Source organism: Salmo salar, chromosome ssa10 (assembly GCF_905237065.1).
Source record: "Salmo salar chromosome ssa10, Ssal_v3.1, whole genome shotgun sequence".
NCBI classification, from domain to species: Eukaryota; Metazoa; Chordata; class Actinopteri; order Salmoniformes; family Salmonidae; genus Salmo; species Salmo salar.
The window spans coordinates 111410196-111437686 of record NC_059451.1 but is presented as its reverse complement, the minus strand read 5'-3'; the positions used below and the strand labels follow the sequence as shown (position 1 = coordinate 111437686).

The 27491-nt window shown below is 42.4% G+C and overlaps 1 protein-coding gene across 1 annotated transcript; it reads left to right on the top strand.

The window, feature by feature from the left end:
• The first annotated feature begins 14995 nt into the window (after nucleotides 1-14995).
• LOC106561541 (TBC1 domain family member 15) lies at nucleotides 14996-26494 on the top strand. The gene is made up of 17 exons (XM_014125611.2): nucleotides 14996-15128; nucleotides 16533-16631; nucleotides 16709-16783; nucleotides 17177-17336; nucleotides 17935-18142; nucleotides 21370-21472; nucleotides 21676-21888; nucleotides 22204-22332; nucleotides 22630-22733; nucleotides 22988-23082; nucleotides 23503-23619; nucleotides 23846-23946; nucleotides 24099-24198; nucleotides 24483-24580; nucleotides 24781-24897; nucleotides 25032-25118; nucleotides 25238-26494. The coding sequence occupies exons 1-17, from the start codon at nucleotides 15105-15107 to the stop codon at nucleotides 25439-25441; spliced, it is 2034 nt and encodes a 677-aa protein (XP_013981086.1). The 5' UTR covers nucleotides 14996-15104; the 3' UTR covers nucleotides 25442-26494.
• The last annotated feature ends 997 nt before the right edge of the window (nucleotides 26495-27491 follow it).

The following is a 27491-nucleotide window of genomic DNA, read 5'->3' as shown; positions in this document are numbered from 1 at the left end:
CTTCACTAGATGCTGTTCTTCTACTAATCTCACTGCAACTCCCCTCCAAGTCTCCGATCACTACCTTGTATCCTTTTCCCTCTCGCTCGCTCTCCAACACTACTCACTCTGCCCCTACTCAGATGGTATTGCGCCGTCGCAACCTTCGCTCTCTCTCTCCTGCTACTCTCTCCTCTTCCATCCTATCATCTCTTCCCTCTGCTCAATCCTTCTCCAACCAATCTCCTGATTCTGCCTCCTCAACCCTCCTCTCCTCCCTTTCTGCATCCTTTGACTCTCTATGTCCCCTATCCTCCCGACCGGCTCGGTCCTCCCCTCCTGCTCCGTGGCTTGACGACTCATTGCGAGCTCACAGAACAGGGCTCCGAGCAGCCGAGCGGAAATGGAGGAAAACTAGCCTCCCTGCGGACCTGGCATCTTTTCACTCCCTCCTCTCTACATTTTCCTCCTCTGTTTCTGCTGCTAAAGCCACTTTCTACCACTAACTTCCTAGCATCTGCCTCTAACCCTAGGAAGCTCTTTGCCACTTTCTCCTCCCTCCTGAATCCTCCTCCCCCTCCCCCCTCCTCCCTCTCTGCGGATGACTTCGTCAACCATTTTGAAAAGAAGGTCGACGACATCCGATCCTCGTTTGTTAAGTCAAACGACACCGCTGGTCCTGCTCACATTGCCCTACCCAATGCTTTGACCTCTTTCTCCCCTCTCTCTCCAGATGAAATCTTGCGTCTTGTGACGGCCGGCCGCCCAACAACCTGCCCGCTTGACCCTATCCCCTCCTCTCTTCTCCAGACCATTTCCGGAGACCTTCTCCCTTACCTCACCTCGCTCATCAACTCATCCTTGACCGCTGGCTACGTCCCTTCCGTCTTCAAGAGAGCGAGAGTTGCACCCCTTCTCAAAAAACCTACACTCGATCCCTCCGATGTCAACAACTACAGACAAGTATCCCTTCTTTCTTTTCTCTCCAAAACTCTTGAACGTGCCGTCCTTGGCCAGCTCTCCTGCTATCTCTCTCAGAATGACCTTCTTGATCCAAATCAGTCAGGTTTCAAGGCTGGTCATTCAACTGAGAGTGCTCTTCTCTGTGTCACGGAGGCTCTCCGCACTGCTAATGCTAACTCTCTCTCCTCTGCTCTCATCCTTCTAGACTTATCTGCCGCCTTTGATACTGTGAACCATCAGATCCTCCTCTCCACCCTCTCCGAGTTGGGCATCTCCGGCGCGGCTCACTCTTGGATTGCGTCCTACCTGACAGGTCGCTCCTACCAGGTTGCGTGGCGAGAATCCGTCTCCGCACCACGTGCTCTCACCACTGGTGTCCCCCAGGGCTCAGTTCTAGTCCCTCTCCTATTCTCGCTATACACCAAGTCACTTGGCTCTGTCATATCCTCACATGGTCTCTCCTATCATTGCTACGCAGACGACACACAATTAATATTCTCCTTTCCCCCTTCTGATAACCAGGTGGTGAATCGCATCTCTGCATGTCTGGCAGACATATCAGTGTGGATGACGGATCACCACCTCAAGCTGAACCTCGGCAAGACGGAGCTGCTATTCCTCCCGGGGAAGGACTGCCCTTTCCATGATCTCGCCATCACGGTGGACAACTCCACTGTGTCCTCCTCCCAGAGTGCTAAGAGCCTCGGCGTGACCCTGGACAACACCCTGTCGTTCTCCGCTAACATCAAGGTGGTGACCCGATCCTGTAGGTTCATGCTCTACAGCATTCACAGAGTATGACCCTGCCTTACACAGGAAGCGGCGCAGGTCCTAATCCAGGCACTTGTCATCTCCCGTCTGGATTACTGCAACTCCCTGTTGGGGGGGCTCCCTGCCTGTGCCATTAAACCCCTACAACTCATCCAGAACGCCGCAGCCCATCTGGTGTTCAACCTTCCCAAGTTCTCTCACGTCACCCCGCTCCTCCGCACACTCCACTGGCTTCCAGTTGAAGCTCGCATCTGCTACAAGACCATGGTGCTTGCCTATGGAGCTGTGAGGGGAACGGCACCTCCGTACCTTCAGGCTCTGATCAGGCCCTACACCCAAACAAGGGCACTGCGTTCATCCACCTCTGGCCTGCTGGCCCCCCTACCTCTGCGGAAGCACAGTTCCCGCTCAGCCCAGTCAAAACTGTTTGCTGCTCTGGCACCCCAATGGTGGAACAAGCTCCCTCACGACGCCAGGACAGCGGAGTCAATCACCACCTTCCGTAGACACCTGAAACCCCACCTCTTTAAGGAATACCTGGGATAGGATAAAGTAATCATTCTAACCCCCCCCCCCAAAAAAAAGATATAGATGTACTATTGTAAAGTGGTTGTTCCACTGGTATCATAAGGTGAATGCACCAATTTGTAAGTCGCTCTGGATAAGAGCGTCTGCTAAATGACGTAAATGTAAATGTAAATGTAATCAGAGAATACATCTAGTACTGAAATGCATAAGCTACAGCTAGCTAACACTGCAGTGTGAAAAAGGTTGTTGAGTAGTTGACTCAAAGACAGTAGTTGAACAATTTTATTTATTAAAAAATGAAGGAGAAGCAAGAGAGAAATAAAATGTAATTTTTTTTCACTTTCAGTTTGATTTACTTAGCTAGCAAATGCAGCTAGCTAACTTAGCCTACTGAAAACCCCTGCTCAAACAGAGGGATGCTATGTTAGCTAGCTGGCTATGAATTTCCAACACAACACTGGAACTCTTCCAAGTCAAGGTAAGCTTTTGGTTTGACTCATTTTTCTGCCACCGGGGCCCAGGGGCGAAAATCTGATATCAACTTTGGAGGGGACAATTACATGAAATTTTCTCAAGAGCAATTCCTGAGGGGTCACCAAAAGTAGTGCTGTAACACATAGCCTACATTGTAATATGGTAAATGTATATTGAGGAACCAAAGAAATAAGGTGTTTGCCGTACTCCTAACTACCGGTACCCAAAACTACACAACTAATCACAACAGCAATACCATTGCCTTTAACAAATCTTAGTTCAGTCACCAGTTTAAGTTGAGAGTGGGGGTATCCATGGCATTTTCCAATTGTGTTCCTATTTTACAAGTCAAACAAATTGAGAACCTTTCATAATGTTGCCAAACAAAGACTCAACAAACTTACCTGAGACTCCCTGTCTCTGCCAGTCTGTCCCTGCATATCTGTCCCCAACTCTGCTGTCTGTGTGCCATCTGTTGCCTGCTCTGCCTAATGACATCATTGTGAAACATTTCCATTAGAATTTCATTGCTTTCTTATAAACATTTTATCAACTAGTCTTTGAGATATTAGGCTACTAGGGTTCTTACTATGCATTTTGGTGTATTGAAAAATACTCTGATGTCCGTCTTTTATTTTTCTGCCATTTTTCTACCTGGCTGGCTGGCTGGCTACACACACAGTGTGTAGGTTATTTACAGTAGGAGATGGGCTTCTATCATCTTCAATCATTCTATTTGGGCTTCGATCTAAAAGGTAGCTAGCAAATGTGAAACGGATTAAAATGACAAGAGTTGACAGCTGTATGAGTTCACCATTTACACAACATATGCTGCAACCTTTTGTAATTTTAATAGTTTAATAGTTTAATAGTTTGGCTGGCTTCCAACAATAGCTGAATTTGCAAAGCTAGCGGGCACCAATTCCGTTTCAGTGGTGTTTGCTATAATCTTTGCTACCCGGGTTAAATAAAGGTGAAATAAAATAAATAAATAAAAGTTGCCTTGCGACAATTTAGCTTTTGCAACGAGACCATTAAATATATTTAAGACAATGGTAGAAGAGAGTGTAGTTCTGTTCAGTTTGGACTTCAGTTTATCGCTAACCTTATCACAGGGACTTTGAAGCACTAACTTACCTCATCTGCATGCTGATCTTGGAATAAATTGACGATAGCAAAGATTCCATCTTTGACGAGGCCACATAAATGGAATAATTACTAGCTAGCGTAATAGTTAATATTTACCCGCTAGCTCTGCATATTCAGCTAGTGTGTGTGCGCGATTGACTGGATTAACCTCACGTCAGTTACGTTCATTGAGTGCCTTTCAGACAGTGGATACCACCCCTCTGTTACCTTGCCAACTAAGTAACTGGCAGTGGATCAAACCATTGTGAGGCAAAGGGTGGGGGGGGTCGCAATCTTTTGAAACTTAAAAACGCGCTATTAAGTGTCTATAATCAGCACAATTGCTTTCATTGCGTATTATTAATATTATTTAAATTACATAGTTATGTTTCAGTGATATATTGGGGGGGACAAATCATATTTTTCCCAGGATGGGAAAAATGTGTCCCCCCCGTCCCCCCCGGGATTTCCGCCCCTGCCGGGGCCCACCGGTGTAACTGCTTACTGACTGTACACTAACATTACTGCATGACTGTAGCAGGTTTACTAACGAGTTAGTTCTATTAGCTATGATGACTATGACGTTACTTTAGCTAATATGGTGACAACGATGTAGGCTGTGTGTAGCGGTTTGGCTTTTTCGCCTGGTCACATACAGCTGATGTGTTGTGCATTGAAGTCCACAAGTGAAGGGACAAGGTGAGAGGAGGAGAGCGCATATATGCGAGAAGTAAAACAACGTGGCTGCTATGAAAGTGAACTGTGTTAACACGTGATCAGGGGTGTATTCATTCCTCCGATTCTGTTGAAAACATTTCTTAAATGGAAGCAAACGGAACAAAACAGGGATAAACATACCTGAATTTGTCCAATAGAAACTTGTTTGCAAATGTTGGACTAATGATAGGGAAAATTGAGAATCATGTAGTAGCCTAAACTTATCGCTTTTACATTGAACTGGGTGAATGAAATATGAATCCAATATGCAGTAATAGAAATAAGGCCATGCTCATGAAAAAAAAAAGTTTGTCTTCCCTCATCTTAAACGGCACTGACCACCACTGGTCTCCACAATAACCTTCAACCTGGCATTTCTGCTTTCCACAACCCGAGTAATATTGTTAACACCAGCCTGACATTAGGTCCACTTACTACAGGAGCAGCCATGGAAGCTCCATCATTCCACACTGTAGTTCCACCAATCTGTCTTACAGCCTCTGCATACGATACATCATGTATTACGTCTCAGGAAAAGACCCAGATGCAGACAGTTCAAATAATGGACGATTATTATATAAACAGGGGGCAGGCAAAGGACAGGTCAAGGGCAGGCAGGGGTCGGTAGTCCAGGGCAGAGTCCCTAAGGTACAGAGCGGCAGGCAGGCTCAGGGGCAGGCAGAGGTCAGTAATCCAGGGCAGTGGCAAAAGGTACAGAACGGCAGGCAGGTTCAGGACAGGCAGAAAGATCAAAACCGGGACAACTACGAAACAGGAGTACGAAATACACGCTGGTAGGCTTGACAAGACGAACTGGCAACAGACAAACAGAGAACACAGGTATAAATGCACAGGGGATAATGGGGAATATGGGGCGACAAGCACAAAGACAGGTGAAACAGACCAGGGTGTGACATGATTAATTCTATACCTCTGAGCCTCTCTCTGCTCCTGGCATCCACCAAACGCTGCACTATGTCCCCCCCACAATTACAATACCTTCACATTGCTCCCACATTCACCATAATCATGTTACCCTCCACACTTGGCACATATTTTCCTTTACATTGAACAGCTACATGTCCCATTATTTGGCATTTAGAACGCTGCAATGGGGATGGGACAAATTCTCTGACATTGAAAGTAAGGAATCCTACCTGTACTTTCCCAGACATAGCCTTCTCAAACCTCAGCAGCACTGATAGGCTTTCACTTATTTGACCTTCTTTCCTACTGATCAACCTTTTGGCCTCAATCCCTATTCCTCCCTTCACATGTTCTTCAATATCATCTATGGACATAGATGTGTCTATAGTGATGACTCCCCTCAATCTAACATATCCACCAGGGAACTGGCTTTTAAGCGTTTTCATTTTCATTATCTTCTCTTGCTGAGTCTGGCTACCACAAAATATTAACAATATACCATTTCCAATGAACCAAGCTAATTTGACTTCACCTACCTCCTTCTCTACGGCATTAGTTAGTCGGACAGGGTCTAAGTAAGGACCTGTGGTCTCATTAAACACTAACACCCCTTTCCACTCCAACACATCATTGCTCTTGCCTCCGGGATGACCAGGGATGTTCTCTTTTTAAGTGCGTGAATGGAACATTTTCCTGTTCAAAATGTAACAAGTACTTTTGCATGTCAGGGAAAGTATATAGAGTAAAAAGTACACTATTTTCTTTAGGAATGTATTAAAGTAGTCAGAACTATAAATAGTAAAGTACAGACACCTCAAAAAACGACTTAAGGTTTGGGTATTTTTACACCACTGTTCATTTAGAAGTGCAACAATTTATGTAGCAGCTGCTGATTGCTACTTTAAACCATTTTCAGTTTTGTTAAATGTCGTTAATTAGCATATTGCGCGGAGTAGTGCGGATGAAAAGGAGAAAAGGTTGGTGAAGCAACAGCTGTGCTGGAATGCGAACAATATGGGTGTCAGTTCTGATAGTATGGAGCGGGAGGGTGAGGGTCAAGGAACCGAATGGTCGGTAGTGGAAAGACGGGAAGAAGAGAGATTGTGATACAGAAAGCAGTGGAGCGTCTAGTAAAGAAAGCATAAAGAGGGCCAAGGTAGGAAGCTCTGATCTGGCGGATCACTAAACATATGCTTCATTTGTAAATTGTGTCTGAGTGTTCCCCTGACTATCCGTAAATAAAATAAAAACAAGAAAATGGCACTGTCTGGTTTGCTTAATATAAGGAATTTGAAATGAGTTATACTTTTACTTTTGATACTTAAGTATATTTAAAACCAAAGACTTTGAGACTTTTACTCAAAAAAAGTATTTTACTTTCATTTTCTATTAAGATATCTTTACTTAAGTATGACAATTGGGTACTTTTTCCACCACTGTAAATTAATGATATATATCCATTGATTCTTGAAGAATATAACTTATAAATGTCTCATGAGCTTAGTTCAACTGTCGTACCACATCATAACCCAAAATATAAGCTTGTTTTACTCCAATGTTCGTAGACAAAATACATGTAAACAAACACTTATAACCTCAAAACATGGTTAAAACTATAATTTTGATATAATGTATGGTCAGGCTTTGCATCCATAGCTCTGTCTATGAATTTGAAAAGTGGTTACATTTCTCCAGCCCCATGCCTTAGCTTTTTACCGAAACAGGGGTAGGGAGTATGTTTTGTTTTTGTTTCTACTGCTGATTGCCACTTTAACCATAATGCTCTCTTATCTCACAGAACAATAATGATGTAGAGATAAGTGACTCCTCAGGCTTCTTGAAACCTAATTGGGAATTCCCCATTACAGTGCCTCCCACCAGTCAGCCTAGGCCCATGTCAGGACAGCACCATCACTACGCCCAACACCCTTGTGTCCTACAGCCAGCTCTGGATAAGTTGGAGATACTTGAGGCAGTGGAAAAAGAGATGGAGAGGAAATGGAAGGAGTTGCAGAGGAAGTCTCCAGCACATACTGTGCCTTTGGAAAGTATTCAGACCCCTTGACTTTTCCCATATTTTGTTAGATTACAGTCTTATTCTAAAATTGATTCAATTGTTTTTTTCCTCATCGAACTACACACAATACCCAATAATGGCAAAACATTTTTTGCAAATGTATTACAAATAGTAAACTGAAATATGACATTTACATAAGTATTCAGACCCTTTAATCAGTACTTTGTTGAAGCACCTTTGGCAGTGATTACAGCCTTGAGTATGACGCTACAAGCTTGGCACACCTGTATTTGGGGAGTTTTTCCAATTCTTCTCTGCAGATCCTCCCAAGCTCTGTCAGGTTGGATGGGGAACATTGCTGCACAGCTATTTTCAGGTCTCTCCAGAGATGTTCGATCAGTTTAAGTCCGGGCTCTGGCTGGGCGACTCATTCAGAGACTTGTCCCGAAGCCACTACTGTTTTGTCTTGGCTGTGTGCTTAGGGTTGTTGTCCTGTTGGAAGGTGAACCTTAACCCCAGTCTGAGGTCCTGAGAGCTCTGGAGCAGGTTTTCATTAAGGATATCTCTGTACTTTGCTCCGTTCATCTTTGCTTCAATCCTAACTAATCTCCCAGTACCTGCCGCTGAAACACATCCCCACAGCATGATTCTGCCACCACCATGCTTCACCGTAAGGATGGTGCCAGGTTTCCTCCAGACGTGACACTTGGCATTCAGGCCAAAGAGTCCAATATTGGTTTCATCAGACCAGAGAATCTTCTTTTCCATGGCCTGAGAGTCTTTAGGTGCCTTTTGGCAAACTCCAAGCAAGCTGTAATGTGCCTTTTACTGAGGAGTGGCTGCCGTCTGACCACTCTGCCATAAAGGCCTGATTGGTGGAGTGCTGCAGAGATGGTTGTCCTTCTGGAAGTTTCTCCCATCTCCACAGAGGAACTGCAGAGCTCTGTCAGAGTGACCCTTGGGTTCTTGTTCACCTCCCTGACCAAGGCCCTTCTCCCCCGATTGCTCAGTTTGGCCGGGCAGCCAGCTCTAGGAAGAGTCTTGGTGGTTCCAAACATCTTCAATTTAAGAATGATGGAGGCCACTGTGTTCTTGGGAACCTTCAATGCTGCAGAAATGTTTTGGTACCCTTCCCCGGATCTGTGCCTAGACACAATCCTGTCTCAGAGCTCTACGTACAATTCCTTCGACCTCATGGCATGGTTTTTGTTCTGACATGCACTGTCAATTGTGTGATCTTATTTAGACAGGTGTGTGCCTCCAATCAAGTTGTAGAAATATCTCAAGGATGCTCAATGGAAACAGGATGCACCTGAGTACTTATGTAAATAAGTTATTTCTGTTTAGAATTTCTGCGCAAAATTTTCTCAAAAGCTGTTTTCGCTTTGTAAATATGAGGTATTGTGTGTAGATTGCTGAGGAAATGTTTTTATTTAATCAATTTTAGAATAAGGCTGTAATGTAACAAAATGCGGAAAAAGTCAAGGGGTCTGAATATTTTCCGAAGGCACTGTATAATCCAGAAAATGGAGCAGGAGATGTTAATGATGATGAAGACAATAAATGAGGAGAGGGAGAACCACAGGGTCAGGATACTTGAAACTGTGGAAAAAATTTACAAAGATGCAGAGCGCAGGTGAGAAGGGATATAACAGTGAGGAGCAATTGACAGAAATTAGTTATCAAGGAAGAGAAAAACAGGGAAGAACAGGAAGAGAACAAATTGATAGAACAGATGAAAGAAAGTCAGAAATGTCTAGATGAAATGAAGATAAAACAGGCTGAGGGATTTAAGATTGGCAGAGATAAAGAAAGGAAAATAGGGGATGAAGATGTTGGGGAAGGAAAAGAAAAGGAGGAAAAACTCAGGTTGGATGGAAGAAAAAAGAAAGAGAAAGAGAAGATTAAGAACCTAGAGAAGGAGAGGAAATAAACAGAAAAGGAGGAGAAATGTGAATTGAAAGAAGAGAAAAAAAAGAGAAAAGGAGATATTGAAGATCCTTGAGAATGAGATTAAGGAACAACAACTGGATGAGAAACCTAGGTTTGAAGCAGAGAATAAAGAACCTGGAGAAATTAAAAGAAAAGGATAAGAAAAGTTTGGCTGAAGCAGAGAAAAAAAGAGAAGATGAGAAGAAGCGCCTGGAGAAAGAGAAGAAGAATAACAAAAAAGCTGAGAAAAGGTTGGCTGAAGCTGAGAAAAGGTAAGCTGATAAGCGTCTTAGAACCAAAGCTAACTGCTGTGTTTGTGTTACAGTGATTTGGACTGAACTTCCCAGAAATGTTGGATGATGTCGCAAGGAGAAAAGTAAATAAGAAGGCAGAGGGGGAGAAAAGTAAATAAGAGGAATAAATGGTGGGATGTGGGGGGTGCAGGGGGAAGAACATTTTTAAAGAAGAACCTAGGGGATTCAGAGGGAATAAAAAATAAAAAAGGACAACCACCACCCGTTCATGTCATTGGCTCGTTGCTTTCTTCTATACATATTCTCATTTAGTTTGATGCCAAGTTTCACGGTTATTTGCCATCAGCTTCCAATGGCTATTCTGCTGCAGCTCCTCATCCTTCTGCTGTTTCTTCTGTCTCTTTTTGAGCTGAACCATCTTGGCTTCCTGGACACTCTTGAGGACTTTGATGGCATTGTCCATCAGAGTCACTTTCTCTCTGAGGAGAACCACATTCTGAGATTCGGTGGGTGCCACTGAACAGGATGTATGGAAGGAGATGACCTTGTCAAAAAGTAAAATAAATAAACTTTTGAACCAAATATTGTTACATACAATTGCACAATGATGATGAAGCTCAGAGCTTATGAAATGTATATATAGTAATTCATTCTACATCAAATTAAGTTCTGTGAAAAATTAAGTTCCTACTGACAGTAAGGAGTCCTTGGACCAGGCATACACTCTCCTTGGACCAGGTCGTCCTGTATGTGGACATCCTGTTGAGGCAAAATAAAACAATCAATATATAGCCAAAATCATTTACTTTACAATATATTAGACAGATTTTGTTTGAGACAAAGCATCTAAAGATTTAACTTACTTAAAATATTAAATGGCAAATAATTCACACATTTCACAGTTAGTTATACTTCTTGAACAGCTGTATGCAGGGCCGGCCCTAGCCTTTTGGGAGCCCAAAGCAAACATTATAGTGGCCCCCCTCTTGACAGCGGAGAGAAAAACAAATACGTTTTAGAGTTAATTTCCTGCAATTCTACACATTTTTCCATGACTTTCCCAGTGTAATATGATATCTGAGTGAGTGTTAATTAACCAAATTTATAGGGGCCCCCTGGCGGTCAGGACCCCTGGGCACATACCCTGTGTGCCCGGTCGGTAATTAGACCATGATTACTACAAGTTTAGATAGCTGGCTAGACTAATTTACCAATCTAAAATGTTTTTGCTGACATGGGCCAATTGAGTGACTGTCAGTGACTGACATACATGTAACAAGATAGAAACTGCTGATGCACACCCACATTTCAAAATTTTACTTGATGTATTCTACTATTATAACTCTCAACAGTAAGTTGAGACCCCAACTGAGCTCCCCCCCCCAAAAAAATACAAAATGTTAAAAAATATGGTCGGGCACGTGGGGCCCCAAGTGGTCGCTTATGTTGCTTATGCCTAGGGCCGGTCCTGGCTGTGCTACAGCTACTTTTCTTCTGAAAAGTCTAATCTTTTTGCAATCCAACACAACATGCTCCTCTATGATGGAACAGGATCATGTTGATTATTTGTGTCCTTTTATTATGACAGGACACAAATACACGGAACAAAAATATAAACGCAACATGCAACAATATCAAAGATTTTACTGAGTTACAGTTCATATAAGGAATAAGTAAATTGAAATAAATTGTTGATCAGGCTGTTGATTGTGGCCTGTGGAATGTTGTCCCACTCCTCTTCAATGGCTGAGCGAAGTTGTTGGACATTGACGGGAACTGGAACACGCTGTCATACACGCCGATCCAGAGCATCCCAAACATGCTCAAATCAAATCAAAGTTTATTTGTAGATCTTACAGTGAAATACTTACTTATAAGCCCTAACCAACAGTGCAATGTTTAAGAAAAAAATAGGTATTAGGTAAACAATAGATAAGTAAAGAAATAAAAAAAAAACTGTAAAATGACAGTGAAATTAACAGTAGCGAGGCTATATACTGGTGGTACTGGTACAGAGTGAATGTGCGGGTGCACCGGTTAGTCGGGCTAATTGAGGTAATATGCCTTGCAAAAGTATTCATCTCCCCTTGGTGTTCTTTCTATTTTGTTGCATTACAACCTGTAATTTAAATTGATTTATATTTGGATTTCATGTAATGGATATACACAAAATAGTCAACATTTGTGAAGTGAAAAAAATGTATTGTTTAAAAAAATTCCAAAAAGAACAAATGTAAAAGTGGTGTGTGCACATGTATTCACCCCCTTTGCTATGAAGCCCCTAAATAAGATCAATTACCTTCAGAAGTCACATAATTAGTTCAATAAAGTCCACCTGTGTGCAATCTAAGTGTCACATAATGTATCACATGATCTCAGTTTATATACACCTGTTCTGAAAGGCCCCAGAGTCTGCAACACCACTAAGCAAGGGGCACCATCAAGCAAGCAGCACCATGAAGACCAAGGAGCTCGCCAAACATGTCAGAGACAAAGTCGTGGAGAAGTACAGATCAGGGTTGGGTTATAAAAAAATATCAGAAATGTTGAAAATCCCACAGAGCACCATTAAATCCATTATTAAAAAAATGGAAAGAATATGGCACCACAACAAACCTGCCAAGAGAGGGCCGCCCACCAAAACTCACAGACCAGGCAAGGAGGGCATTAATCAGAGAGGCAACAAAGAGACCAAAGAAAACCCTGAAGGAGCTGCAAAGCTCCACAGAGGAGATTGGAGTATCTGTCCATAGAACCACTTTAAGCCGCACACTCCACAGAGCTGAGCTTTACGGAAGAGTGGCCAGAAAAAAAGCAATTTCTTAAAGAAAAAAAATAAGCAAACACATTTGCTGTTGGCCAAAAGGCATGTGGGAGACTCCCCAAACATATGGAAGAAGGTACTCTGGTCAGATAAGACTAAAATGTTGCTTTTTGGCCATCAAGGAAAACTTTATGTATGGTGCAAACCCAGTACCTCTCATCACCCCGAGAACCCAGTGAAGCATGGTGGTGGCAGCATCATGCTGTGGAGATGTTTTTCGTCGGCAGGGACTGGGAAACTGGTTAGAATTGAAGGAATGATGGATGGCGCTAAATACAGGGAAATTCTTGAGGGAAACCTGTTTGTCTTCGAGAGATTTGAGGCTGGGACGGAGGTTCACCTTCCAGCAAGACAATGACCCTAAGCATACTGCTACAGCAACACTTGAGTGGTTTAAGGGGAAACATTTAAATGTCTTGGAATGGCCTAGTAAAATGCCAGACCTCAATCCAATTGAGAATCTGTAGTATGACTTAAAGATTGCTGTACACCAGCAGAACCCATCGAACTTGAAGGAGCTGGAGCAGTTTTGCCTTGAAGAATGGGCAAAAATCCCAGTGGCTAGATGTGCCAAGCTTATACAGACATACCCCAAGAGACATGCAGCTGTAATTGCTGCAAAAGGTGGCTCTACAAAGTATTTACTTTAGGGGGGTGAATAGTTATGCACGCTCAAGTTCAGTTTTTTTGTGTTATTTCTTGTTTGTTTCACAGTAAAACATATTTTGCATCTTCAAAGTGGTAGGCATGTTGTGTAAATCAAATGATACAACCCCCCCCAAAAATCTATTTTAATTCCAGGTTGTAAGCCAACAAAATAGCAAAAATGCCAAGGGGGGTGAATACTTTCGCAAGCCACTGTATAGGTAAAGTGACTATGCATAGATGAATAACAGAGAGTAGCAGCAGCATAAAAGAGGGGGTTGGCGGGACACAATGCAAATAGTCCGGGTAGCCAATGTGCGGGGGCACCGATTAGTGGGTGACACATCTGGTGAGTATGCAGGCCATGGAAGAACTGGGACATTTTCAGCTTACAGGAATTGTGTACAGACATGGGGCTGTGTATTATCATGCTGAAACATGAGGTGATAGCGGGTGAATGGCACGACAACGGGCCTCAGGATCTCATCACGGTATCTCTGTGCATTCAAATTGCCATCGATAAAATGCAACTGTGTTCGTCGTCCTAGCTTACGCCTGCCAATACCATAACCCCACCGCTACCATAGGGCACTCTGTTCATAACGTTGACATCAGTAAACCGCTCACCCACATGATGCCATTCACGCTGTCTGCCATCTGCCCGGTACAGTTGAAACCGGGATTTAATCTTGAAGAGCAAACTTCTCCAGTGTGCCAGTTGTCATCGAAGGTGAGCATTTGCCCACTGAAGTCGGTTACGATACCGAACTGCAGTCAGGTTAAGACCCTGGTGAGAACGATGGACACGCAGATGAGCTTCCCTGAGACGGTTTTTCGGTTGTGCAAACCCACAGCTGTCTGGGTGGCTGGTTTCAGATGATCCCGCAGGTGAAGAAGCCGGATGTGGAGGTCCTGGGCTGTCGTAGTTACACATGGTCTGCGGTTGTGAGGCCGGTTGGATGTACAGTCAAATTCTCTAAAACGACGTTGGAGGTAACTTGTGGTAGAGAAATTAACATTCAATTCTTTGGCAACAGCTCTGGTAGCCATTCCTGCAGTCAGCATGCCAATTGCACACTCCCTCAAAACTTGAGACATTTGTGGCATTGTGATGTGTGGCAAAACTACACATATTAGTGGCCTTTTATTGTCCACATCACAAGGTCCACCTGTGTAATGATCAAGCTGTTTAATCAGCTTCTTATTATGCCACACCTGTCAGGTAGCTGGATAATCTTGGCAAAGGAGAAATGCTCACTAACAGGGATGTAAATACATTTGTGGACAAAATTTGAGAGAAATAAGCCTTTTGTGCAATAGAACATTTCTTGGATCTTTTATGTTTCAGCTCATGAAAGATGGGACCAACACTTTACATGCTGCATTTATAATTTTGTTCAGTATATGTTAGCAACATGGTCCTGTTCCTTGACATATCCAACACTTTACAGGATTTGACCATTTTATGGCCAATGGTTGTGACTGTGACCAAGTTTAAGGCAGTGGCGGCTGGTGGGAGGAGCTATATGAAGACTGGCTCATTGTAATGGCTGGAATACATGGAACAGAGTCAAACATGTGGTTTCCATATGTTTGATATGTTCAATGTTTTCCCATTCCAGCCATTACAATGAACTCAACCTCCTATAGCTCCTCCCACCAGCCCCCCTTGGTTTAGGGTAAACCAGAGCTTTATATTCCCACGGCTCTCTCTGGGGTACAGGCTATATTCAATGCACCTGCCTCTCCATCTAATCAAGAAAATCCAGAACAAAACGGGCACTTTTTAGATGGTCCCTTATTTGGGAATTCCGTCTGCGTGGTAACACCCTAGCCAACTGCGCCTGCGCTGCTACGGAAATGCGGAAGATGACTTGTCACTGTTGTTGTGGAAGCTGTCAGGCACGTGAGCTGTGCTAGGTCCTCGTAAGTGATAATAGGCGATATGTCGGCTGATACTCCTCCCAAGGTACTGAAAATGCACAACTTGTGGAATATCTTTGCGTCAGTTTTTTCGTATTTAGATGTATCTATCAATAAATGTGAATATAACTGGATGGAGTAGAGTCCGTTGATACAGACGCTTGATCTTCCCCACTGTTGGTGGTTTCCATCAACTGTTTTTCTTTCTTTCTTGCTAGCTAGCTAGCTAGCGTAACGTTAGCTGGCTTACCGCCCATAATGCCACGAAAACATATCAATATATCTCGGTAGTTGAATTTATGACCTCGCCTGTGTTGTACTATTAGTTTCCGGTTTCAAGTTGCAAAAAACATAAATTAATCGGCCGAGTGTTTGCTCAATTAGCATCTTACTAACGTTACCTAGCTAGCTCATTGCTGGTCTATAACACTAACTAGTTACAGTAGCTTGTTAGCTAAACTGGCTGGCTATTTAGTTCAGTTATGGATTCCCTAGCTAGCCATCTAGCTACCCTCCCACTAAAATGACTGGTTTTCGAAATTGCTCTTAGTAGTACATCTTATACCGCACTGTTCTTTCTGAGATCGCTACCTCTCTGTCACATGAGAGCCTAACTGACCAATGAACGCAAACGTCAATAATGATGTTTCAGTGGACATCCGTATCCAACTGTCTCGTTGTTGTAGTTGGCAAGTGCACTTGGATGTAACGTGTTACTATACTGCTAGACAGTGGTGGAAAAATGACCCAATTGTCATACTTGAGTAAAAGTAAAGAAACTACTTGAGTAAAATTATTTGGATATAAATATACTTAAGTATCAAAAGTAAAAGTATAAATCATTTAAAATTCCTTATTAAGCAAACCAGGCAGCAGCATTTTCTTGTTTTTTATATTTACAGATGGCCAGGGTCACACTCCAACACTGACATTATTTAAGCAATAAGGCACGAGGGGGTGTGGTATATGGCCAATATACCACGGCTAAGGGCTGTTCTTATGCACAACTCCGCGGAGTGCTCGGACACAACCCTTAGTCATGATATATTGGCCATATACCACACCCCCTCGTGCCTTATCGGGATGTTCTCTTGATAAATGCGTGAATTGAAACATTTTCCTGTCCTGCTAAGCATTCAAAATGTAACAATTTCTTTTGGGTGTCAGGAAAAATGTATGGAGTAAAAAGTACATTATTTTCTTCAGGAATGTAGTGAAGTAAAAGTTGTCAAAAATATGAACAGTAAAGTACAGATACCCCAAAAAACTACTTAAGATGTATTTTTAATTGAGTACTTTACACCACTGCCAACTGTTGTTGGCCAATATTCTTAGTTGTACTGAGGAAGAATAACATGTAGAATGTCAATGGTAGGCTTTTAAGGCAATATAAGCTGTTTGGAAATAATGTCACCTATTCATATTCCTGCTGTATTGTCTTTTTCTTCAGGTGTTATTTGAACATGAAGGTGTTTTCATTCACGCAAATACTGAAGACAGTGAAGAGCAAGATCTGCTTGTTTCTGGGTTCCTACGGATTATTGATAAGGTATCAGTTGTTGATTGTATTTATAATATTTAATTGCTGGTTGCATGATTGCTTATTGTGTTTTTAATGATTACCAGGATGGTGAAATCATGGTGGAATACAAACCCTTGGAGGACACTGTTGATCCATCCAACATGCTCTGTGCTGGCAAGGTTTGACATTTTTCTTTTTAAAAATGTTTTACTCACTGAAATGCTACCCAGTTGTTCAGCAGCAGTGTACATTTACCACCATGTAAATTGGATGGAAAACCGGTAATGCGTTTCAGATCACAAGTATTAAGGGTATTATCTGATGCGTCTTTATAGAAGATTTGTGTGTATTTGTCAAAGTTTTCAACAATGGCTGAAAGGGGTAGGCTTCACAAACAGCCGCCTTTCAATAACTATTCCATTAACATTCTTTACGATTCAGCAAATTCCAGAACTCCAACAGTTAGCAGCACCTTTCACACATCTGTTTTAAGATTCTAGAATTTGAATGATAATGATATGTAAAGGCTTGAATCATGTTATTAACGAGGCAAATCCATTCCATTCCCCCAGGATTCCAGCTCAGTGATGGAGTGGGCCTATTGTCCTGGGGAAGAGAGGTCATCACCTCAGCAGGCCGTGGTGCTGGAGCAGCAGCAGAGCTACGAGACCGAGTGGGACATGATCAACGCAGTCTCCTTTCCCAAGAGGAAACCCTGCTCCAACGGAGAGGGTGGGTGGACAATTGGGTGCATTCGTTGTAGCTCGCCCGGTACCACGGATGGAATGCAATACATCCTACATGTAACGTGAGCTTTGTTGCTGAGGCTTCGTTCAGACTTATTCACTCAACACATGAGTTAATTTACAGCAGAAGTTGACTAAGTAGTGTGAAGTGGGATTGATATGATATTAAAGTAATTTGGGGTTTGCTTATATTTGTCCTATAATAGTGAGTCACTCAGTAAACCACTACTCGAGTAAAAGTCCAAAAGCATTTGGTTTTAAATATACTTAAGTATCAAAAGTAAAAGTATAAATCATTTCAAATTCCTTATATTAAGCAAATCAGGCAGCACTGTTATTATTATTATTATTATTTTTTATAACAGATGGCCAGGGTCATACCCCAACACTCATACATTATTTACAATTATAAACTGTGGTTCAAGCCCTGAATACTGATTGGCTGAAAGCTGTGATATTTCAGGATGTCATTGAAATGTGTTTCTTGTATATCCCCCTTATATAAAACCTAGTTTGAATTGCATGTTGACTTAACAGATAAGGTCAGAATGAAACTGTGGATTCATTCCTTTGCTTTCTTCCAGGTGCATTGAACCACACGCATGAGAAAAGCAAGTGGTCCTTCACCTTCAGTGTGTGGGACTTGAGGTCTATCACAGTGAAGGAGGAGGGCTGGTCCCGCCTGGTGTTCGGAATGAAGGAGCCACCCACCTCACTGCCATCCCTCCACTTCCACCAGGGGGGTAGTGAAGGCTTCCTTGACTGCCTGAGGAGATACATCATAATCACAGAGTGAGTCTCTCAGTGTCTGGTCTGCTAAACTAGTCTGCATGGTCCAACTGGCTCTGAAATGGAAAATAGTGGTTTGACGATTAATCAATCAAATTGATTTATCAGCAGTTGTCACAAAGTGCTATATAGTAGACACCAAATAGCCAAAGAGCCAGCAGGAGCAGACGTGGTCAGTGAAAAGTTGTTAGAAAGAAGAGACCTAGAGAGGAACAAGGATCAGACGTTGATGTATTCTGATTCCATCCTTTACCGTGGTTATTGCAGGAGTACAATTTTGTTTCTAAGTGGAATCGTGGATGCTAAATGATCTCTGACAATGTTATGTAGGCCAGGTAACGTTACCGTAGTGAATCACCAGAAGAGGGAGCTTCTGAGCCCATTTGAATCACAGGTTGATTATGTTCTTTATTACTACTCCAAAGGACAGTGAATGAGTGACAGTGTGGACAATGACTCAGTATAAAGACACTGTATGAGTGTGTATGTTTACAGACAGTCTAAGAAAACAGTAGTTATACAGTAGCATCAATCCTATTTGTGAGACTTTCTTAGACTGGATTACAAAAAGAAAACCAGCCCTGTCGCGGACGTTGACGTCTTGCTGCCAGACAAATGAAACAACTTCTTTGCGCGCTTTGAGGACAATCCAGTGCCACCGACGCGGACCGCTACCAAAGACTGTGGGCTCTCCTCTGTGGCCAACATGAGTAACACATTTAAATGTGTTAACCCTTGCAAGACTGCCGGCCCAGACGGCATCCCTAGCCGCGTCCTCAGAGCATGAGCATACCAGCTGGCTGGTGTGTTTACGGACATATTCAACCAATCCCTATCCCAGTCTGTTGTCCCCACATGCTTCAAGATGGCCACCATTGTTCCTGTTCCCAAGAAAGCAAAGGTAACTGAACTAAATGACAATCGCCCCGTAGCACTCACTTCTGTCATCATGAAGTGCTTTGAGAGACTAGTCAAGGATCAGATCACCTCCACCCTACCTGTCACCCTAGACCCACTTCAGTTTGATTACCGCCTCAATAGGTCCACAGACAATGCATTCGCCATCACACTGCCCTAGCCCATCTGGACAAGAGGAATACCTATGTAAGAATGCTATTCATTGACTACAGCTCAGCATTCAACACCATAGTACCCTCCAAACTCATCATTAAGCTTGAGACCCTGGGTCTTGACCCTGCCCTGTGCAACTGGGTCCTGGACTTCCTGACGGGCCACCCCCTCAGGTGGTGAATGTAGGAAACAACCTCTCCACTCCGCTGATCCTCAACACTGGTGTCCCACAAGGGTGCGTTCTCAGCCCTCTCCTGTACTCCCTGTTCACCCATGACTGCGTGGCCATGCACGCCTCCAACTCAATAATCAAGTTTGCAGACGACCCTACAGTGGTAGGCTTGATTACCAACAACGAAGAGACGGCCTACAGGGAGGAGGTGAGGGCCCTTGGAGTGTGGTGTCAGGAAAATAACCTCTCACTCAATGTTGACAAAACAAAAGACATGATTGTGGACTTCAGGAAACAGAAAAGGGAGCACCCCCCATCCACATCGACGGGACAGTAGTGGAGAAGGTGGACTCAGTGTTCATATCACCGACAAACTGAAATGGTCCACGCACACAGACAGTATGGTGAAGAAGGCGCAACAGTGCCTCTTCAACCTCAGGATGCTGAAAAAAATTGTCTTGTCACCGAAAAAAACCCTCACTAACTTTTACAGGTGCACAATTGAGAGCATCCTGTTGGGCTGTATCACCGCCTGGTACGGCAACTGCACCGCAAACAACCGCAAGGCTCTCCAGAGGGTAGTGAGGTCTGCACAACGCATCACCGGGGGCAAACTACCTGCCCTCCAGGACACCTACACCACCCGATGTCACAGGAAGGCCAAAAAGATCATCAAGGACAATAATCACCTGAGCCACTGCCTGTTCACCCCGCTTCTATCCAGAAGGCGAGGTCAGTACAGGTGCATCAATGCTGGGACAGAGAGATAGAAGCTGTTTTTCAATCTTAAGGCCATCAGATTGTTAAACAGCCATCACTAACACAGAGAGGCTGCTGCCAACATACAGACTTGACATCATTGGCCACTTTAATAAATGGATCACTAGTCACTTTAATAATGACACTTTAATAATGTTTACATATCTCGCATTACTCATATATGTATACTGTATCCTTCACTCTCTATTCTTTACTATCTATTCCATCTTAGCCACTCTGTCACTGCTCATCCATATATTTATATGTATATATTCTCATTCCATTCCTTTACTAGATTGTGTGTATTAGGTTTTGTTGTGGAATTGTTAGATATTACCTGTTAGATACTGCTTCATGGTCGAATCTAGAAGCATAAGCATTTCAATTCACATGGTTAGCAGATGTTGTTGTGAGTGTATGTGACCAATAAAATGTGATTTGATTTTGAGGGATAAATGCCAAAATTACCTCTTGTAGCAATGCCCACCATTACACCAGGGGTTAATTGGTAGGTACAATTGCTTAAGCTACCTGTGTTTTTCCTCTTTTTGCTCTGACAATGTTTTGGTTTTTTATCAGTTGAAACACTGTTGGACTTTTCATGGTGTTTCTTATCTATATGCTAATTCTAGTGATTTGCATAAGGTGTATAGCAAACACTTGGTTTCCCTCTCCTGGTCCCTCTTCTGTCTGACTGACTGATGTTGGGGTTAGCGGGCAGTTTCTTCTCATGAAACAGTCTGGTTTTCTGTTTGAGGCAAATATCACAACAGATAATTCCCCCTATATAGAGGCACTGTGCTCCTCTATCGCAGTCAGAGCAGATAGCTGTTATTAAAGTTCTTATCGTGGCTTTTCATAATGAAATTGTTTGGATTAAGTGCCGGCCGGCCATTTTCAGCCAGGCGTCTGGTTAGAACTGAAAACAGGAGATGAATGACATCACATCCTGTACCATGCCTTGTCTCACATTGTATATCTTATTTTTGTATGATTAATCCTTTATTAATTGACGTGAATTTGAATAATATTGAGGCTTTGCATGACAAAGAAATCCCTCATCAATCACTCACGTTTTTGAGGTATAGGGTATATGTTCTGTCCCTCCCCTCATATAGAATGCCTTTAACTGAAATAGAGCTCACTTGATAGGGATGGATCTCTACTTATAGGCTGATGACGACAAATACATATATTTTTTTAATTCTCTATTTCCTCATGTTTTCAGGGCTCCAGATGATGAAACCTGCCTGCTGGTCAGCACTCCCAACCGAGCTCTCTCTCAGTCCTTCGAGAACCTTCTGGACGACAACAACTACGGCCTTGTTACTGTAAGGGGCTACTATGTGTTGTGCATATACCTGTTATACGAATGGCACTTACCTGTATGGAAAAAAACTTACTGTAGCAAAACGGTTTGCACAGAATTGAGTTTTTGTTATTAGATAAATTGAGGTAGTACATCTCTGTTTCAGTGAGTTTTTTTTTATCTCAGTTTGGTTGCCTAATTATTTGGACCCTGTTTCCCCAACAGAAGCTGAAGAAGGATTCCTATGTGACGACGTTGGGCGGCTTCTCCAAGGTCACCAACTACATATTTGATGCGTTCCGCGGCCCTGAGCTGGAGCAGCAGCAGCGGCAGCCCCATGAGGAGGTAGCTGACCTGGACATCCTGGGACTGGGAGAGGTCATCCCTGGCCTGGAGATCAACCAGCAGGAGGAACCTGGCTTTGAGGTTATCACCAGGGTGAGTAGTACATAAAAACTACGGGAGCATTCTATGTCTACATTATCTTTATTTTATGACTTTACTTGTGTCTTGCACCTGGACGTTGCTGTATGTACGTACACTACATCTGATGTGATTAGTGAGTAGGGGATCCCCTGGTCTGACTATGGCTTTATCTTCCGAGGCAAGCCAGCAGCTGGATGCAGGGTGTAATGATAACGGCTGCTGGCACAATAGGTGTCTGGTCTTCAGCTGGGGTTTGTCTTTTAACGTGGTTACAGTGCAGAAGAGTGCATGGTCTTATTGGTTGGCGTTCTGTTCTGTCTATCTCAGATGGACCTGGGCGCCAGGCCAGAGGTAACACGGAGGGAGCCACTGTCTGCAGAGGACTGGGCTAAGCACCAGGACCAGGAAGGAAGGGTGAAAAATGTCCCTCAACTCAAGAAAATCATATTCAAAGGCGTACGTTGAGTTTTGAGGGGATTTGTAAAATTACCAGAATGATGAAGCACCTTCTCTAGTAAATCTCCAGCCAAACTCTCTGGGACAGTTTCCCAGACACAGAATAAGCCTAGTACGGGACTAAAAGGCACTTTAAATGGAGAATCTCTGTTGAACATGCTGTTTAGCCCAGGGCTAGGCTTAATGTGTGTCCGCCAAACTGACCTTCTATATACATTAGTGCGGTAACTAACTATCCATACAAATTCTGGGTATGTCTGTAAAGTGATTCCTGTCAATATTGTGCTGATCCTGCAGGGCTTGTGCCATGCGGTGAGGAAAGAGGCCTGGAAGTTTCTGCTGGGGTATTACACCTGGGACAGCACCTATGACGAGAGGAAAGGCCAACAGAGGAGGAAAACGTATGTGTGCTTTACCAAGACAGACATGTATAAAACTGACATGTTTTTCTTATAAGACAGGAATAGCCAAATGCAGATTTTGAGCGGTTTCATTACCATCAAAGTGGCTGTTCTTACCATGAAGGTCATAAGGTCTTTGTTGACATTTTCCTTTGTTAACCAGCAGAGCCATATGTGATTGTGAAATATCAGCAAAGTAAAATGTAATTCTGAAGATATTCTCTTCACTCTCTTGCTTCCCCCTGGTGAATAAGGGATGAGTACTTCAGGATGAAGCTCCAGTGGAAGTCGGTGAGTGAGGAGCAGGAAAGGAGAAACTCCAGGTTAAGAGACTGCAGGAGCCTGATAGGTAATATGTCTACCCTGCAGCCTACCCTGCTGCCTACCCTGCTGTCTTAGGAGAGTTGTTGATGATTCATTTCAAATCAAATGTTATTGGTCACATACATGTGTTTAGCAGATGTTATTGCAGGTGTAATGCTTGTGCTTCTAGTTCCGACAATGCAGTAATATCTACAAGTAGTATCTAACAATTTCACAATATATACCCAATGCACACAAATCTAAGTCATTTTAAGCCTATTGGCTTTTGTCTGTTTCATCACTTGCGTTGTTTTTACTGTTAAATGTGTTGCGATTTTAAATGCACTTTTAGATACATTTTGTTCAGGGATGCATCTGTAATGACTGCCTTAGCATGGTGTACCTTTCCTGAACTAGGCGTAGTATGGTTCTTTATTTATCATCTGTGAATGTGTTGTCTTCTCAGAGAAGGACGTGAACAGAACAGACAGAACCAACAGGTTCTATGAAGGCATAGACAACCCAGGCCTGGTGTTACTACATGACGTCTTGATGACGTACTGCATGTATGATTTTGATCTGGGTAAGTTATAGCATTATTGCCAAGATGTGCAGCAGAGATCATCATTTATATGTGAATGAAAAGGTCATCTGATTGGCATAGATGCAATCGATGTCCCTTATTAAGAAATTATTGTAATTTACCTGTGGTAACAGCAATCATGAGCTGATAACTGCATATCAGTGCAATTTTTGTTACGTTCACCTTAATTAACGTTGTGGGAATGTTTCCTTGTACTTGTCTCCAGGTTATGTTCAGGGTATGAGTGACCTCCTCTCCCCGATCCTCTATGTGATGGACAACGAGGTGGATGCCTTCTGGTGTTTAGTCTCCTTCATGGATCAAATGGTGAGTACTCAGATTAGCTTCTGCTCTGCTGCTTTTAGTTTAGTTTCGTCAATGTTAACTTTGATATGCCTGAGTGTGACCCTTGTATGACTCAACCATAACGTACGTGTGTGTGTGTGTGTGTGTGTGTGTGTGCGCGCGTGCGTGCGCAGCACCAGAACTTCGAAGAGCCGATGCAGGGCATGAAGACTCAGCTGATCCAGCTCAGTACTCTGTTGAGGCTGCTGGACCTGGCCTTCTGGAACTACCTCGGTACCTAACACACCTCAAACATTCACCTGTTTAGGAGCAACTTACAAAAATATAAAAGACGTATATAATACATTTTTATTTTGCATGAAGCCATAAAGATTGAGGCAAATCCTGAAAAGAAAACAAAGCAAATATGCAGATTATCAACCAATACCAATAGTATTTTATAGTTTTAATTTAGTTAAAGTTAAAAAGAACAACCTACCTTTAAAAAGGAAGTAGCGACTGACATCCTTGGTCCCATCTGATTTCTTCTCATCATTGTTTTGTTTTGGTTCCTCCAGAGTCACAGGATTCAGGTTACCTGTATTTCTGTTTCCGGTGGTTACTGATCCGCTTCAAGAGGGAGCTCAGTTATCCAGATGTCCTTCGTCTGTGGGAGGTGAGTGCTGTTCATCCATCGACCTATCAGCGTAAGTGTCTCCCTTGTAATTTAGGGGGAAGTCAATCTGTCAGTCTCGCGCTTATGAGATTTATTTAATGATTCAAGTTGATGCTTTTATTACTTTTCTTTTTGACTTCATGGTTTATCTTTATGTATTCTGATGGATCTTGTTAATAAGACTTCCTGGTTCTGCTCAGGTCATATGGACTGGCCTGCCCTGCCAAAACTTCCATCTGCTGGTGTGCTGTGCCATCCTAGACTCAGAGAAAAGGAAAATCATGGAGGAAAACTACGGCTTCAATGAAATCCTCAAGGTAACAGCTGTTATTTGGAAGTTTCAACTGGTTTGTCAGTTTTTTTTTAATCAGACATATTTTCAAGGTGGGTTGTTTGGAGTGTTTTCTAAGTTATTTAGTTTTAAATGTCATTGTTTTGTATGTTATCACAGCACATCAATGACCTATCAATGAAGCTGGACATTGAAGAAATCCTTCAGAAATCAGAGGCTATTTGTATGCAGATCAGAAGTTGTAAGGTACAGTATGTTCAAGGATTGCTATTTATTTATACTTTCAATTAAGTCAACAAACTGCAGATTCATAATTACATATTGGTTGTATGTAATCTACATTTTCTTATTTCATTTCCTTTCAGGATTTGCCTCATTCAATAAGTGAGATCCTGGGATTCAACACAGAAAGCGAATTTCCCAGATTAGAAGGGAGGGAGTTTGGGACTCTTGATTCTCCTCAGTCCCCCAGACCCACACAGAGACAGGAGGACTTCTCCAATGGTCACAACAGACATTACAGAGAACCCCCTACTCACAACGGCTGCAAAGTTTCCTTCATATCATAGTGAACAATATCATTCACACAGACTTTGCAATGTCCACATACCAGAAAGAGTATTTTGGATTCAGTTATTGGATAAGTTGGTAACAGAAACCAGTTTATCAAGTACCTATAAGAAGAAATTTGACGAGAAAAGAATGTAAAAATGATATAAAATTTTCAAATTGTATTGTTTTTGTAATTTCTTGTACCATATTGTCTTTCATTGAAATGGTCAGTCATTCCTTCAATCCTTGCTAAGGATATTTTGTAAAGACGGAAAGGTGAGTTTGCATAGTAAAGTAATAATGTGCTGTTTTTTATTTAAACTATAACCTTTTCCTGAGTCATGCACACAAGTATTAAAATCTAGTCCTGGGATTTCAATGTTTATTGATTCAAATTTGAAAAGTTAAGGATAGGCCTACAGAGTTAAGGTTTGTCCGAATATTAATTTGGTAGTAAATGACAAAAGGCTGTACAATATGTGTTTTCTTGACGCTCTCATAATAAGACACTTTTGAAGATTAAAATATTTAGAACAAAACAACAACCAACATGTCCTTGTTACTCAGTGAATTAAAATAAAAATATAGCCTTTGATTGTGTACTCAAACTCCAGTACTAATGCATTTATTTAGGTCCATAAGATTTGACCGTTTCCTAGTGATGAAAGATTTCTTTTAACTCTCATTTCATATGTATCTGGTACCGTATTGATAGCCTCTTGAATAGAAGGATCAGGTCCCACCTCGGAGACGTGGCCCAAAAATACTATTTGAGCAAGGTTGGGTCCGGTCCATCCACATCACTTGTACGTAACGTTTTCCTGTAAGACTTCCTTTGACCATATTTGGCAAAAACTTAACCTGATTTTTGGGCTCTAAAATATCAATGATATTACAATTTTGTTGATTGTTTATACCATAATTTCTTAATACTATGTTTTGCTTGTTTTCCAACATGTTGAATAGTGGACTGTCTGTATCTGGCCCAGGAAGAAAACAGTAGTGAGTTCTTTAGAACCTATTGCGTTGTGACTTACTTAAGGCAATAAAAGCAATCCTTGTAAGATTTATTTCAATCTATCCTGTTGAATATGTGACTGATCCTGTTGCTTATTTTGTCATTTCCCAACTTTCTTAGCCAAATTATTAAGAATAGGATCTATTTCTACTGTTTTGAAATACTCTTTTTAGTGATTTGGCTACACATTTGTCATCTCATCGTTCGATAATGCACTTGACCTCGGATTAAGAATACGTCTCCATCTTCCCTTGAAAATGAATAGTTCAGTTAAAATGAATGTACAGTAAATTATGTACACACTAAATTATTAAGAATAGGATGTATTTCTACTGTTTTGAAATACTCTTTTTAGTGTGTGCACTGACAACAGATCGGTATTTACAAGAACTGTTTCCTGTCACTTTCGGCATCGTCCTAATTCACATGGGGATATAGCTTTTGTGTTCTTGTTGTGTTGCCAGAAAACCTTAACCTGTTGGATTTTTTTGTTGCAGTTTTCCGTAATGTCAGCAATCTGCATTAGCCTTTGTCTCCAATATTTATATGGTATACGCCCTTTTTTATTCAAATGACTTCTTCCAGTCATTCAGGAAGTTGTGCAGAAATGTCACACTGTGAGTCATTTCACTGCTGCTTGAAGTATCAGTCTAACCCACGTCTTCCCCCATAATTCCACTTAAAATGCAGGCCATGCACAGCTTCCAAGTGGCATTTCGCCCTTTCAAGTCTGATAGACGTCAGGACGTGACGTTCTTCAGCCTTGATGACAGTTCACAGCGATGCCTGTGTCTTTGATGGAAGACATTTGGAGATGTCTCAGACATAGAATGAGGGTCTCAGACTGGGAGAGAATGGGACGAGTGAGGTGGAGGTAGCCTGCCTATCACAACGATCTGCTCATAATGGGCAGGCAGTTAGAACAAAGCAGCAGCACCCCGGCCTCGGCTCCTGTCTCCCAACGCTCTTTCATTTCCTGTCCCACAGGAAATTGCCTCAGTCAGCCGATAGCTTATTGCCCACAACTATGATTTATTTATCTGTCATCT

Bases quoted from the DNA above. Each gene is read 5' to 3' on its own strand.
- LOC106561541 (XM_014125611.2), top strand. From the start codon at position 15,105: ATGTCGGCTGATACTCCTCCCAAG. The intron at 18,143-21,369 runs GTGAGTCTCTCA...TCATGTTTTCAG, and splicing joins AGATACATCATAATCACAGA to GGCTCCAGATGATGAAACCT. The intron at 21,473-21,675 runs GTAAGGGGCTAC...TTTCCCCAACAG, and splicing joins ACAACTACGGCCTTGTTACT to AAGCTGAAGAAGGATTCCTA.